General features: G+C 33.7%; 1 protein-coding gene across 4 annotated transcripts; it reads left to right on the plus strand.

Moving 5' to 3' along the window:
• Positions 1–745: 745 nt before the first annotated feature.
• LOC130644516 (solute carrier family 28 member 3-like) lies at positions 746–14,392 on the plus strand. 4 transcript variants are annotated; one of them, XM_057450155.1, is made up of 10 exons: positions 746–847; positions 8,990–9,393; positions 9,771–9,912; positions 10,374–10,556; positions 10,961–11,122; positions 11,195–11,451; positions 11,758–11,926; positions 12,316–12,495; positions 13,262–13,442; positions 13,722–14,392. In XM_057450155.1, exons 1-10 carry the CDS (start codon positions 806–808, stop codon positions 13,817–13,819), a joined length of 1,818 nt encoding a protein of 605 aa, XP_057306138.1. In that variant the 5' UTR covers positions 746–805; the 3' UTR covers positions 13,820–14,392. The 4 variants fall into 4 exon arrangements, with proteins under 4 accessions (XP_057306138.1, XP_057306137.1, XP_057306141.1 ...); XM_057450154.1 differs by lacking the exon at positions 746–847 and adding an exon at positions 4,695–4,806; XM_057450156.1 differs by lacking the exon at positions 746–847 and adding an exon at positions 7,343–7,482.
• The last annotated feature ends 446 nt before the right edge of the window (positions 14,393–14,838 follow it).

Below are 14,838 nucleotides of genomic sequence, written 5' to 3' on the forward strand. Positions count from 1 at the left end.
TTTTTCTCGATAAGCGTGTTCCCTCTGTTTAAATAATTTCATAAAAAAAAGTTTCGACCATTAGTGGTTTCTTTAAAACACATACACAGAATACATGATCAGCGTTAGCTCTACGTTATAATTGCAACGGGTAAACGCAAAAAAATTTGTGTGTATCGACGGTTCATTGCTGACACCATCAAAATTCAATTGACAGATCTATCTCATTGTTTTTTTACTTATGTGGATTATTACACCGGCTTATCGACTAGTTCCTTATCAAAGCAAAAAAAAAAACCAAATAAATATTTCTATTTTGCCTTTCAATATTAAGCAGACAGTGCCTTATTTAAAAGAAGCCTCTTTTAATTATTATTTTCATTTAGCTAATAACGAGGAAGTACGGGAAATTATATTGAAATCGCTATCTGTTTGTGTATCGTCCTATTTGTATTTATTTAGTAAAGACTGTTAAAATAAAGGATTAACATATACTTAAGCTTATTATAAATAAAACTAGCAACTTCTTGCCTAGTACCTTTTTGTAGAATAACCATCCGAAAAGCTACAGTTGAAGTTGCAACATTAATTTCAAACTCGATTTCATACACCCTCGTCCCCATAGATTTTTGGCTTTTTGATATGAGAGCCGTTTATAATTTAATTCAAGTAAACAGAAGTAATATAATCTAGGTTGATAACGTTACAGTTCTCTGCACAACGTTATTTCGTAATAGATAATAATATTTTTTTAATTGACGTGCAAATCGTAATGAACGGCTACAGTCACGCTTATATCAAATAGCATTTTGTTAAAAGAAAAAAAATGCTTCCAGCTGCAGAAGAGAAAGAAACTTTCCTACAAAACGTAGGTGTATTTTTATTTTATACGCCTTTTTATAAAAGCAACATAAAATTCTGGCTAAAGATGACTTAATTGTTGCTTACTTGCTGTTTGTGAACTATCTATCAGGAAAAACCAAATTTGCGTATGTGAAATAAAAATACATCGTTTTAACTGCGTTGCCGATGTACAAACAGTTTGACTTTAAAAGCAAGGAAAGCCTCGGAAAATATTAGTACTTTTAGAATCCTCCTGTTTTCCTTCCAACGTCGTCTCCAGGGCTTTTCTACACCTGACACTTTGACAGGGACTATATTTTTATTATTTAGTCGTTAAAGAATTTACATTTTTTCGTAAAGATAAATGCACAACTATAGCTGTTCAAAATGGCAGCAGGAGAAAGAGAAAGAATGCAGTGGTCTGTCTATCGTATCAGGTTGCTCTAGGGAATGAGAAGGCTTGCTTAAATAGATTAATCAGCTTTCGTAATGCTTTTTGATGATTTATGATAATTTTTTATGGTTTATACTTATCTCGTCCCCAGAGCTTCTATTTCTCTTCCTGATATAATTGCTGAAACGAAAACGTAAAGCGAAAAGAAAGTCTTTGCATGCCAACCCTAAATAAACGCCGGTATTATTGAAGTTATTATTTAGATTTCCATAGCGAAACTCTTTATTTTCAAGGTCAACCTTCTATTACAATAAATCCTCAGGGCTTTTGCTTTGCCGTCAGATATACAACAGGTTGCTTTATAGTCTAACTCTTATACAACAGAGGACAACCTTTTCATGCCGCAACGGTTAATTTGAAGATAGACAGATGTGCATATTTTACATGGCTAATCTTACAAATATCGAGGGATATACCCTGTCTATTATTTCCAGGAGGGGTCATGGCTTAGATGAAGAGTTCTAGAGTATTTAATGCTCATTTTGAGCTACGCAGACCCAATTAGGGCCGCGCTCTACTGGACAACTCCCGGCAACATCCAACGGCGCACACAGTGTGCAATCTCCCCAATTTCCTTCACATGGCTTAGGTTAACCCGGGGCTATGGTAACATTCACTCGCCCAATCGCTGAATCGCCGTCAAGAGGAATCAAACCCCGGTCTCCCGCACGGAGCACGAGAACTATAACCACTAATCTACGCCGCCACAAAAAAGAGACCATTCTTAAGGGAGATTTTTACGGAGCGACTTGTAAATGGCGAGTTCGGCGGCGAACTATCTTTTTGATTTTCACGTGGAAGGAAAACATGTGGTGAATTTAAAATACTGAATGTAAGCACTTTTGGGATATTAAAAACCAGAGAGTTATTTTGAATTTTGAAGTAATTTTCTTAAAATGAACACGGATTATTGAATTTTGCCGAATGGTTTTTAGTTACAGCGAAACATTTCACCGCGAAAAATTAGGTACTGTTTTTTCTTTTTGGCGAAGCGAATTTTTTGAGGCAAAATGAAAACAAATAATCTGCGCATGCTCAGATACATTTAACTGGCGAATTCGCCATCCAATTCACTTCGTGAAAATCCCCTTAGAAACAGGGGCTTAACATGCTACAAGCTAGTAACGTCAGTGGCGAATTTAGGTATGTCAAGTTAGTCGGGTGGTCGTACTTAATTTTCGTCAAAAACCTTGTTGTTGCAATTTTAAAGAAGTATTTCGCTTAAGCACAAAAACTTCCAGGGTGGCTTTCGTAAGATGATCTGGGTTGAATTTCTATAGAATTTCTACACACAAACACATGTATGTATTATATAGTTGAGCGCATATTGATCAATGATATGGGGTAATACGTAAGAAACTGCTTAATTATCCTGGGACTTACTTCGCATGTTGTTTTATGAGGGGGGCACAAAATTCAGTTATTTGCTTTAATTCACTGTAAAATTTGTTGCGTATTCCCCCTAACTTAATATCGCTGTACTACGACTTACTTGTTGTATTAGGGGGTGAAAAATCTAAATAATAATAACATGTGACCGTAAAAAGCATAAACCAATCCCCGTAATTTTAACCCAAGTAACTCAAACCAGGCGAGAATATTCATTAAGGGGTAGTGGCTTGTGAAATACTGCTAAAAACCGTTAAAAACAAAAACAAATGATACTTTACTTCGTCGCACAATAGTTTTTCGCAACAAAAATAAAATAATAAACAACACATTTACTTTTGAAGATTTGTCATCAAGGTCATAAAGCAGCAAATGAAAAAGAACTTGACAAAAACTGTATAACTACCCCCTGATAAAATTATTGCGACTGACTTGTGAAGAGATTTCCATGCTAAATTGAATATGAAACTATGAAGCCGCAGCTAGCATAGATAGATAGTTGTGCATATTTTGCATGGCTAGCCTCACAAATATCAAGGGATATACCCTGTCTATTATTTCCAGGAGGGACCATGGCTTAGATTGACAGTCCTGGAGCATTTAATGCTCATTTTGAGCTACGTAGACCCAATCAGGGCCCACGCTCTACTAGACAACTCTCGGTAACAACCAACGGCCCACACAGTGTGCCATCTCCCTAATTTTCCTCACATGCCTTGGGTTAACCCGGGGCTATGGTAACATTCACTCGCCCATGTTCAATCGCCGTCAAGAGGAATCGGACCCCGGTCTCCCGCATAGAGTACGAGATCTATAACCACTAATCTACGGCGCCTCTATGTAGTGTTCGTCCAAAGTACTGGAGAAAGAAAACGCATGATATTTTTATTAAAGCTTTGCTGTTCGTTAAGTTGGATAAAAAAAGTTGTTTTCCGTGGCACTACGAATGTTTGAATTAAAAGCGGATGTTAAGTGGAATAAGCTGCTCTTTTAAATCAACAATTTAAGGTTAAAAGAATGGTTTACTTTACAAGACCTCGAGAAATACTATTTTCTGGTGAATTTTGTTTAACGATGGTTGGTGTTTAGGTAGAAGTAGATTTTATAATGTTTCTATTGTGTTTTTAGCTAGTTAGAATGCAGATGAATTGTGAAATTCATCTGCATTCATCTGCATACTATTTTTGAACTAGTAAGATAAAAAAATCAATAAGGTATAATATTTTTGTTAGTTATATAAAAAAACGAAAAATGGCTTATTCGAACATAAAAAATGTATATTATATATTATATAAAATATAATTTTATGTTTTCTTATAAATTTTAATCTGCTTTTTGTTCTCACACAGTGTTTTATAAAACTGTACTCTTATTCGGCTGGTCACCAAAAATCTATTAAAATATGCTCTCCAGCGTAGAGTACCATACGGCATACAAAAATTTATAGTTCTTAAAAAAATGCCTCCTGGATAGGGGTTAAAATACTTAGGATTTTTTTCAAAGCGTGCAGAAATATTAACCCCAACACGGTGTGTAAACCCGGTCACTTTATAAAACATGTCATTTTAAGTAAACCTGCTCTAAATCTCAGTATAAAACTGGCTATATATAGACCTGTCCCTGCTTGGTTTCCTTATATTTCTTAGTGACTTTGTAAAAAATGGACTAACTTGTTTAAATTCCTGTATCCCCCCTTAATGTTACAAAAATTATGAATTTCAAACGGTCCATTCTGGCTAGAGTACTTTATTTAGGATATAGTGTAAAACATGACACAAAGCTTTTTAGAAAATATTGTGGTAAACAGATGGTGTTCTCAGGGCTTTTTCCCCCTTTTTAGCCTCTCTAGTACGACACGTGTTTATGGACATCAAAATTAATTAAATAAATCGAGAAAAAACTTAATCTGAAACCATTCTCGTTGTCGTAGCAGCGTAAATAGTGTTGAATCACACCCAAAAATTTTCCATGGAAACGAGATTTCTAATTTTAAATGGAGCAGGGACCGGCATTCTCAATACACCGTTCCTCGTGAAAAAAAATTATTTAGTAAACAAATCTCGCGTGCGCAAATCAAGATGGCGGCTGGTGATACAAAAACAAACCTGAACGTTAAAAATGAACAAAAATGGATAATAGGCGTAAGCTTCTTTTTACATTTTTTTAGCTGCTTGATAAGATTTGATTTGTGGTGCTTTGTTTATTTAATATCTGTAAACATACATTGGTCGATATTCTACTCTCTAGCTAGCAGTACAATTAACAACAAGCCTTTAGCTAAACTACGCATCATCATTCACTCCTTCCTACATCGTCATTCCCTTTCATTTAGGGATAGCTGCGAATTAGAAAATTAATCTTTCCCTTAAACAACAAGTAAGCTCTTTTAGCTCTAGCATTTTTGTGGCAAAAAAAGATGCTAGAGCCTGCTAAGAAAGGTCTATCCCAGTGGATTTTTTCTTACCGAAACATCGTTTAGGATTTTATTATCAAGTGTGGATTTATAACAATACCTTTATGTGAAAAAATGGGCTAAAAATAACCTCACTTCACCTAGTGCCAATCTTTTTTTTTCTCATGGTGAAGCCAGAGCAAAACAGAGCTTATCTCTAAAAATGTAAACAAAGAAATTCATCTATAGGTATCAACAAGGTGTTGTTGTTGCCTTTCCTTTTTCTGTTGCACAATGTTCTTTTTTAGCTAAAAGTTTATTAACCTACTTTTAAAGGTTATTTTTATTATTATTTACCAGGGTGTAATCAAGAGGGTGCAGATAGCCACAAATGCCCGCATTTTCCCGAACCCGCCCGGAACCTTCTCGAAATGCAATTCCTTGTAACAAATCATGTGGACAATAGTTGGGAAGAAGGTGCTTAAAGAGAAAGGAGTTAATAAAGTTTATAAGTTATTTATAAAATAAACCTTATCAAAAACCATCAAAAAAGGTTCTTTTAAGAACTTCGTTAATTTTTATAGTTCCTTTGAATCATATTACTGTCTGTTTTTTTGTGTTTTTTTTCCGGCATTGTCCGGGCCTATGCATGTTTTTCAGGCAAATACTTGAATTTTTTTCAAAACGCCGAACTCGCCCGGAAACACCCGCACTTTTTACGGCGTAGGCGGCTTATTGAAACCCTTGTGTGTAATCCAGCATTCTCATTAGCCGTTCAATGACTATTTCCTGATTTGAATTATCCTTAATTTCAAAATTTATTTTCACAATATAATTTTCGTCTTTTTGTTTTATTTTTTCTTGCATGACTTTTCTGTAGCTTTTTGTTTTGCTTTGATACGTTATGTTTAGGTTTGAGTAAAATTTTATATTATGTAAAATATTTGTAGATAAATCACACAACGTTGCGTTATACATTAATTACACAAAAAAAGAATTCAAATCTGTAAAATAATAATAAGTCTACAATGTATCATATTTTATTTAAATAATTTAAACAATTCATTAAATGCTCCATCAAATACTTTTAGTTAATAATCAAAAGCAAAGTTAATAATCTGATTTAGTTTTAAATATCAAAAAATGTCTGCAATTTAAGTTTACTCATCAAGTTTTTACCTCAAAACCACGAAAGAATACTTAGATAGGTATATGATTTTCAAAGAAAGCTTCAAGCAGAGAGGAGCTATAAAGCATAAAATTACAGGGTATAAAGTATTTATAAGATATTATGTTGGGGAAGTTATCCTTGGTGGTTGACTCTATGAGATAGTTGTTATACATTGATACATTGTATTTTTTATATTTTTTGGTAATTAACTAAAGATATTTTATAAAATTTTATTATACAACCCCGTGCAAGTGGACTTTCGTCTGGGTAAAAAGGTTAAAACATTTGGAGAAATAAGAGAGACACTGTAGTAATAGTGGTAGTTTTGTTTATTTATCAATAAGTTATGGACAATGTAAAAAAATGATAATTATTGATTGAAGACACACCTATAAGTCTAGGACTATTCTGAAGGAGGTCACCAGTATTCAGTAGATAATTGTATATGCTAAGTAACTCCCAAAGAGAAAGAAGCAAAGAATAACAAGTTAGTGCACAGATGTTGTAGTTCCTGGGACAAAGGCTGGAGGTGGAAGGCAGGAAGCAGATTTGGGACAGAGAAAAGCACTTGCATAAATTTTAATTGGATATTGGGCAATATTTTAATTTGGGCATATTACTTCACAATAAAAATAAGTATGAGAAGTTTGATTGATGATGACATCCTTTTTATTTTATTTGTCTTGTTACTACAAGACATTATTTTGATTGATGATGACATGATGTCATCATCAATCAAACTATTCGTACTTATTTTTATATTGGGCAATAATTAAACATTTTTATTTCTATTAAATCCTTGTGTGGAATTTACCCTTATGTATTTCACATAAGACAGTAATTTCTATTTCTCACAATATAATTGAGTATAATTCTTTTTTTTTAATTCTTTATCTAAATTTTAGTAATGTTTTTTATTTATGTTTTCAAAAATTTAGATGTTTTTAATCTCATTTCATTACTCCAAAATTTCTTTGTTGCTATGCCAACTATGTAGTGCAGTATGATTTATTTTCAACTTAGTGGATAACTTCAACTTGTTGTTCTGTGCAAATGTGCATGAAACTAAAAGCTACAACAAACTTTTGTTTGCTTGACAACTCAGGCTTTGTTATGAAAATATTATTTTGTGTTATTATTTTTAAAAACAAATAGTCTCTGTGCTAACATAACAACTTAAATAAAAGGTTTTGCAAAAAAACATTGAGAGTTCTTAACATGGCTTCGTCATACGACATCGAAAAAGCTGAAGAGGTTTGTGCATGTTATTGAATTTATTTTACTAACAAGTTTAATCTGTTCTGAATAAATTCTATAAGCAACGTTGTATCATCCTGATCTCTGATATTTTCGTATAATATATCTTTGTTTTTTTTTTAATTTGTGATAATATAATGTTTTTCAGATTCTGAAAATTTCCAGGAAAGCATATTTTTCTGTATTTTCCGGCACCGTTGTATGAAAAATAATGCACTTTATTTTTAATAGTGTGACGCCTTCTGAAGACACTTCTTTTTTTTGACTTGTCGATATTTTGTTAACTCAAGTTTTATGGCAATTCTAATTTACCGATAAAATGACAAGCGCTTAGTTTTTTGGCTCAAGAGTGATAGGGAGTTGATTCAATTAGTAAGTGTAGAGTCAAGAAAGTCGAAAAAGTCGATGTTTGGAATTTTTAAGCAATACTGTGAAACTCTTTGCTGTGTTTAATCATTCATTACAGCACTTCTTTTTACTTGAATATGTATAATAACACTCAAATGTTTTTTTCTTAATTTTTCAGTTTTTCAGTGTTGACCTGGTATGCTGACCAAACTTTCGTTTTTAGGCTTAAAATATGCTTCGGGTATGCTTAATTTTAAAAAACCTTAAAATAATACTCATGAGAATATACGAAACATAAAAAATACCAATACAAGGGTTTACAAATATTTCTTCTGAACGTTACATCGCAATGAAATGACGTATGTTTATTAGAATGGCAGTTGTTGCCATGACAACGTTTATATATAATAACAGTATATAGAAATAAAAATATTATCGATTACATGGTACACTTCCTATTTTTAACGCGGTCTGCCTCTTATATATACGCAGTAATTTAAAGCTTTTTTTTCAATTACAAGTTCTTATAAAAAAACATGACGGGGAGTTCGAATATTACAAGTTTTTTATAAATAGTTCTTAACTTTCGCTGCAATAGTTTCATAAGTTTCTTGAGTTTTCGGGTCTTAACTAAGTTCAAGTCTGACGAAAGAATTAGGTACGATTGCGTAATAAACATTTATGTAAAGTCCTGGAAACAGCGTGTAACGTGTACTATGAAATTTCTTTTTGTGAGTTTTTTGGAAAATAATTATTTTTTCTAGTACTAATCTTCAAAAGCTTTTAAAAAACGTACTACCCCATAATACAACTCTTGTCTTTTTGTACCTACAGCGACGTTGGTTTAAAACCTAATACATGACTACGAAGCCAACGGGAGCGAATATAGGGTTAAGTTTTAGTAGAACGAAGTCCTTGAGATTGCTGTTGAAGTGGATAACTAAGCAAAATTCTATAAACGCTACCATCTTTAGTATCAAGGGAATAAAGCGTTTACTCACAAACGACCAAAATGGGCGGAATAGTTATAAAATTTTTGCCGTTTAAAAGTAGAATTGATTTTTTACTTTTAAACCGGAGAAATTTGTCCTGCCAATCCTTCAAGGTTTTTTTCTGTAGGATTCTTTTTTACCACAATTTAATTCATATATTATAGAATGGAAAAAAAGAAGAAATTGAGATGGTTGATGCGAAGAGGCAGACTGAATACAAGACCGCTCCTTTGCCCGATGCAACTAAAAGAACTTTACGCGGTCCATTAGCACCTGTCAATAATTTTCTTAATGCGGTGGAAGAAAGTACTATTAGTTTTGTTCAAGAGCAAGAGTCCTACGTCATTGGAATATTTTTGCTTTTACTCTTTTGCGGTTATATAGTCTACTTTACATTTGCCGTGAGTAAAGACTTTGATCGAGCTCGCGACTTAGTATACGTGACCTGCTTTGGACTCTTTTGTATCTTGTATTGGGCTGTAAAAAAGTATTGGGGCCGTGCCATTTGGAAAACTATACTGAAACCTTTGCATGCTAGCTTGGTTTCATATTGGAAGTTTTTAAAATGGTTAGTTTTTTTTTTCTTTCCTATCGGATTGCTTCTCAATACCGCATTTATTTTCATCCAACATTTTTTTATATTTTCTGTTAAATTTCAACTAGAGGGATAGAAAAATCCTATTTTTATAAAAAGTATTTAGAATTTATTAAGGGAAAACATTAATTTCCTGCAAGCCCTATAATAATTCTATCCACAAAATATGGGTTTCGCGATAATTAGCGATATGTTTTTTCGCGTAAATTTCATTCGCGTTAAAAAGCGTGTTGGTTTAATTTTAGGGGGTAAAAACAGCAGGGTCGAGTTTCGTGCGACGTATTTGGAAACAAAGACATTAAATAGACTTTTTTTTTACTAGAAAATTATTGTTGTATTCTCATTTTCAGGCTTGGCATTCTCCTATTTGTTGGTTTTATTCTTTTTTGGATTATTTATGATACAAGAAAAGAACCAGAAAGATTGATCTCATTGGCTGGTTTGTTTTTTTATGTTCTTCTTGGCTTTCTGTTGTCAAAGAAACGTGACCAGGTAACACCTTTGTGGTGACGCATTCTTACCTATATTCAACCCCTAAGGTTATTTTTTAACGTTTTACCTTCTCGTTAGAGTCAACAAGTTACTAGAAAATTTCCCAAATCAGATGTTTAGATCAGCCACCATGTAGGCAATAATACTAATTGCGTCGCTACAATCCTTTGTGCAGTTTGTGACTTGAATGAATGAGTGCAGTCATCTGTTATTATAGAAAGTTTTTTTTCTCTTTTCATTGTAGATGTAAAGTATAATCTATTGTTATATTTTATATTGTATGTATTTATTTTTTTTGTCAAAAAACAATATAAAATATGTAAGAAAACCTGCCCTGTGCCAAAAATATTTTAATTAAAAACTAATTCTTGCAAAAATAGCAAAATATGCAACTCTCAAAAAATTCGCACGAATAAGTACCATAATTTTAACACTTTTTATTTCCAATCCGTTATTAATAGATAAAATGGCGTCCTGTGCTGTGGGGATTTGCATTACAATTTATATTTGGTCTGTTGATTCTGCGCACTGATGCTGGATTTCAATTTTTTGACTGGCTTGGAGATCGCGTTACGATATTTTTAGCGTTTTCAAGTCCCGGCTCCACGTTCGTGTTTGGTAATTTGCCACAATTTGCATTCACTGTAAGTGTAAATGATCAATTCTCAAAATATATTTTCAAAGCGCTCCTAATTTTTTTGTTCGAAATATATTTCTTACTTGTTATATTATTTTTCTGCGGTGTAATAATTGTTATATTTTCTAAGATTTTGATTCTGTATATCTTTATAGCAACCTTGTTTGCAGGCCATCTTTTATGTTTTTTGACATTGTAACACCGTCTTGATGTCAGAAAGAATACAAAATGCCCTGGGACGAGGTTGTCTTTATAGCCATTTTTTACACATTCGCGTATGTAAAAATGCATCGAACTATAATGAGCGTTTTTTTTGCGTGATTATAAATAAAACGAGTATCAAAACATTGTGAAAAACTGACGATAAGCATGCGACCATCTGTCTTACTTGCAATTTTGCGTCTTGTTCAGATACTTCCAGTTATCGTGTATTTTTCTTCGTTTACTTACGTCACGTACTATCTTGGTATCATTCAAGTCGTGATCAAAAAGATCGCGTGGCTACTCCAAGTGACGATGGGAACGTCACCTTCAGAATCGGTTAATGCTGCAGGAAATATATTTATCGGCCAGGTAATGTTTCTAAGTTTACGATATTTTTTGCATGATTTAATATCGTGATGTAATAAGTAATCCATTTATTAGACGGAGGCTCCATTGCTTATTCGTCCATTCCTGGAAACAATGACTGAATCTGAGTTGCATGCTGTGATGACGGGTGGATTCGCAACGATCGCTGGTAGTGTGTTGGGTGCTTACATCTCCTTCGGTGTGTCTGCGTCACATTTACTGTCAGCTTCTGTAATGAGTGCTCCTGCAGCACTGGCAATGTCAAAGCTAATGTATCCTGAAATAGAAGAGCCGGCCATAAAAAGTGTTGACGATATTACGATTGAAAGAACGTAAGTTGAAGTCAGTTTTTATTATTTCCTTACAAATTTTTGGCGGATAATTTGCTAAAGTAAATTTCAACCGAGGACCCCTTCAGTACTACGTTTTTCGGCGCTGCAGAATAAACCAAAATGTTAACAGTTACAATGGGAAAAGGAATATTTCCTGGTTTTGACCTAATAACAGGTGCATATACTAATATCATTTTTAGTGTGTCCACATCAAAGACATAAAGGAGTACGAATTTGTGTTTTGGGAGCGAAGTCTTCCAACTAACGTCATCTAATCGATTTTATAATTGTATATTTTTATTTCAGAGATGAGAAAAATATATTTGAAGCGATGGCTGTTGGAGCATCGATGTCGATCGGTTTGGTGGCAAATATAACGGTGATGTTGATTGCATTTTTAGCTATGTTGGCACTAACAAACGGAGTCTTAGGTTGGCTTGGTTGCATGGTTGATGAGTGTGACTTTTCTTTTCAGGTATGTAACATTTGTTTCTATTTATAATCACATGTTTTAAGTTCCAAAACTTTTGTTGGTTATAATAATTTCGTGTTTTAAGGTAGATAAATTTTGTTTGTATTTATGATGACATGTTTTAAGATTTCAAATTAAGTTTCTGAGAAAGACATTTCAAGCAATACATTTTTGCTAAGCTGAGCTAATAAATTAAACACTGGTTGAAACAAAGTTCTAATAAAGGCTACCTAAAAGTTAGACGGTCAAAATTTGTCGAGAATTTTTATCCATGCTGGCCTGCCTTAATTCTCTGTGTCTCAGGCTAGTATAACATAAAATCGTTTGTTAATAACGATATGCAATATCTTACGGTGTAACAACCTTAATCTTGTTATCTTGTTTCTATGTAGTACATATGTTCGTACGTGTTCATGCCGTTTGCTTACATAATGGGCGTGGAATGGGACGATTCTTTCGTAGTGGCTAAACTTCTTGGTGTAAAGACATTTCTAAATGAATTTATTGCATATAAGGACTTTTCCCTGATCATTAAGAATAGAGTACAAAATCTAGACGGTGACAAAATTACGGTATGGATATATTGTATGTTTTAACTTAATAGGACTATTTTGAAAATACTAGTCCGTTGCCCCTGGAAAAATCCACGGGTTCGTCTGTCCTTTAAATTTACCCGTGGCAACGAAGTGGATAAAATTATATCGCATTTGATATTCGTGTTTCCGTAGCACGATTTTCTAACTCAGCGGGGGGTCCGCGCAGAGACAGACAAAACACGGCTTTTATTAAAGAGATACCAATACCAATGCATATGTTAGATTTTAAAATTAGGCGAAATACAAAATAAATCGCACGCCAATGGCAGGTATCAATTTAATAATGCGCTGCTCAAAATGGTTGCGCCACAGCTTTATTTCAAAATGGTTGCACCCCAGCTTTATTTCAAAATGGTTGCGCCGTAGTTTTATTTCGGACCTTCCCACCGCAGAGTAATTTCATTACTTCCTAAAAAAGGGGGGAAATGGATGCACGAAATTTTTTACCTGACTTAATTTTTCCCTTGTTTTAAAGCACTAGTCCAAGTATGATATAATTATATAAGCCGTTGTAACATGTATTTTCAAAATTGTTTTGTCAGAAATAACCATTTGTGACCGAACAATTTACAAAATTTCAGATTGGTAAAGATTTGAATATTATTATATTTTTTTCTGTACAAATATTAAGCAAAAGGCTGCGTGGCTTCGAAAGAAATTTATTTGGGAACCGTCAATTGTGCGGTTTCGTAGTTCATTTCGTTTACTCCTGTCGACTAATTTCACTCTATTTAATTTTCAGATTCGTTCCGAGGTTATAACCACTTATGCTTTATGTGGATTTGCCAATTTTGGTTCAATGGGCGTACAGCTTGGAGGGTTGTCGGTGTTGGCACCAAGTAAACGATCAATTCTATCAAGAATAGTTTTACGTGCATTGATAGCTGGTACTTTTGCTTGCTTCATGACTGCATGTATCGCAGGTAATGAATAAGTGAACTTTTAACAAGCGCACCATTCTTTGAGTAAGTGCAACACATTTTGAATAAGTGCACTGCTTCTTAAAAAAGTGTACCAATTTAAAGTTTGGTGCACTTATTCAAACAGTGGTGCACTTATTCAAAGAATGGTGCGCTTGTTTAAAGGATGATACACTCACCTTAAGGGCGGTGCATTTGTTCAAAGAGTGTTGCGCTTGGGTGTGGTGCCTTAATTGAGATGATTAACATAGTTTTTCATAATTTCATTCAATTTATTTTTAGGAATGCTGTACGATAAAGGGCGTTATGATACCACGATAACACCTGCGCCAAACGTTACACTTCAATTTACGACTACTGCCTCCACGACGATAACTTAATTTATACGACCTGCGCCTTTAACACCAAAACGCCCACAAATACTAAGTAAAAGTTGTCGTAATGAACCATTTTTTGCTTTGCAATTGCATTAAGAACATTTATACAACTTTTTTATATCTTATAATAATCACTAATATGTTTAACAGACATTATTTTTTGCATGTATTTAGTCTATTTTTATTTTACTTAACTGCTTTTACATGTAATTTTTATAACGACATAAAGTTGTACATATGTTTTTCGTAACCCAACGTTTTGAAAACTATATGATAAATTGGTTAGTATTTTTATTGCAATGACTGGGTGCTTGGAGCTGGGTTTAGTTCCTGTTCAGTTGGTTAAGACGTACATTAAGAAAAGAATTTTTTTCGGGGAGGTATCTTTGCGGATCCGTTAGTTTTGATAAACATTAAAAATCCCGCCAAATTAAATTCCTGTCAAAAATTGACATTATGTAACATCCGCAAAATTAATTTCCTGTCAAAATTAATTATTTTATACTTTCCGTCATTTTTAAAAAATTGATTGTTAGATAAGTAAAATATAATTTTAATGGAAAAATTGACAACGAATGACTTTATTTTTGATGGGAGGTTAGAGTTTAGGAATTTGTGGATAAATTGAATGTTAAGGACTTTAACTAGGTCGAAGAATTTAAGAATTCCAAGTTCTGCAAATATAGGCAAAGATGGGGATCTTGGTTCACTGAAGGTGATCAGCCTAAGGGCAGCCTTTTGGAGGGTAAGTATTCTGTGGGCTACTGTGGTGTCTCGAGTGCCCCATACTTGGCAAGCATAGCTTAAGTGAGAACTAAAGATAGCATGGTAAATGTTTAGCAGGGATTTTAGGGGAACATAGTGACGAATTTTGGATAACATCCCATTGGCTCTTTGAAGTTTAGTAGCCACAGATGAGACATGATACGTCCAGGAAAGATGTTCATCAACATGAACACCCAGGTATTTCACACTTTTGCTAGGATAAATGCGCTTACCGCATAGAATCAAAAAAGGTAAAA

Source organism: Hydractinia symbiolongicarpus, chromosome 5 (assembly GCF_029227915.1).
Source record: "Hydractinia symbiolongicarpus strain clone_291-10 chromosome 5, HSymV2.1, whole genome shotgun sequence".
In the NCBI taxonomy this organism is placed as follows: domain Eukaryota; kingdom Metazoa; phylum Cnidaria; class Hydrozoa; order Anthoathecata; family Hydractiniidae; genus Hydractinia; species Hydractinia symbiolongicarpus.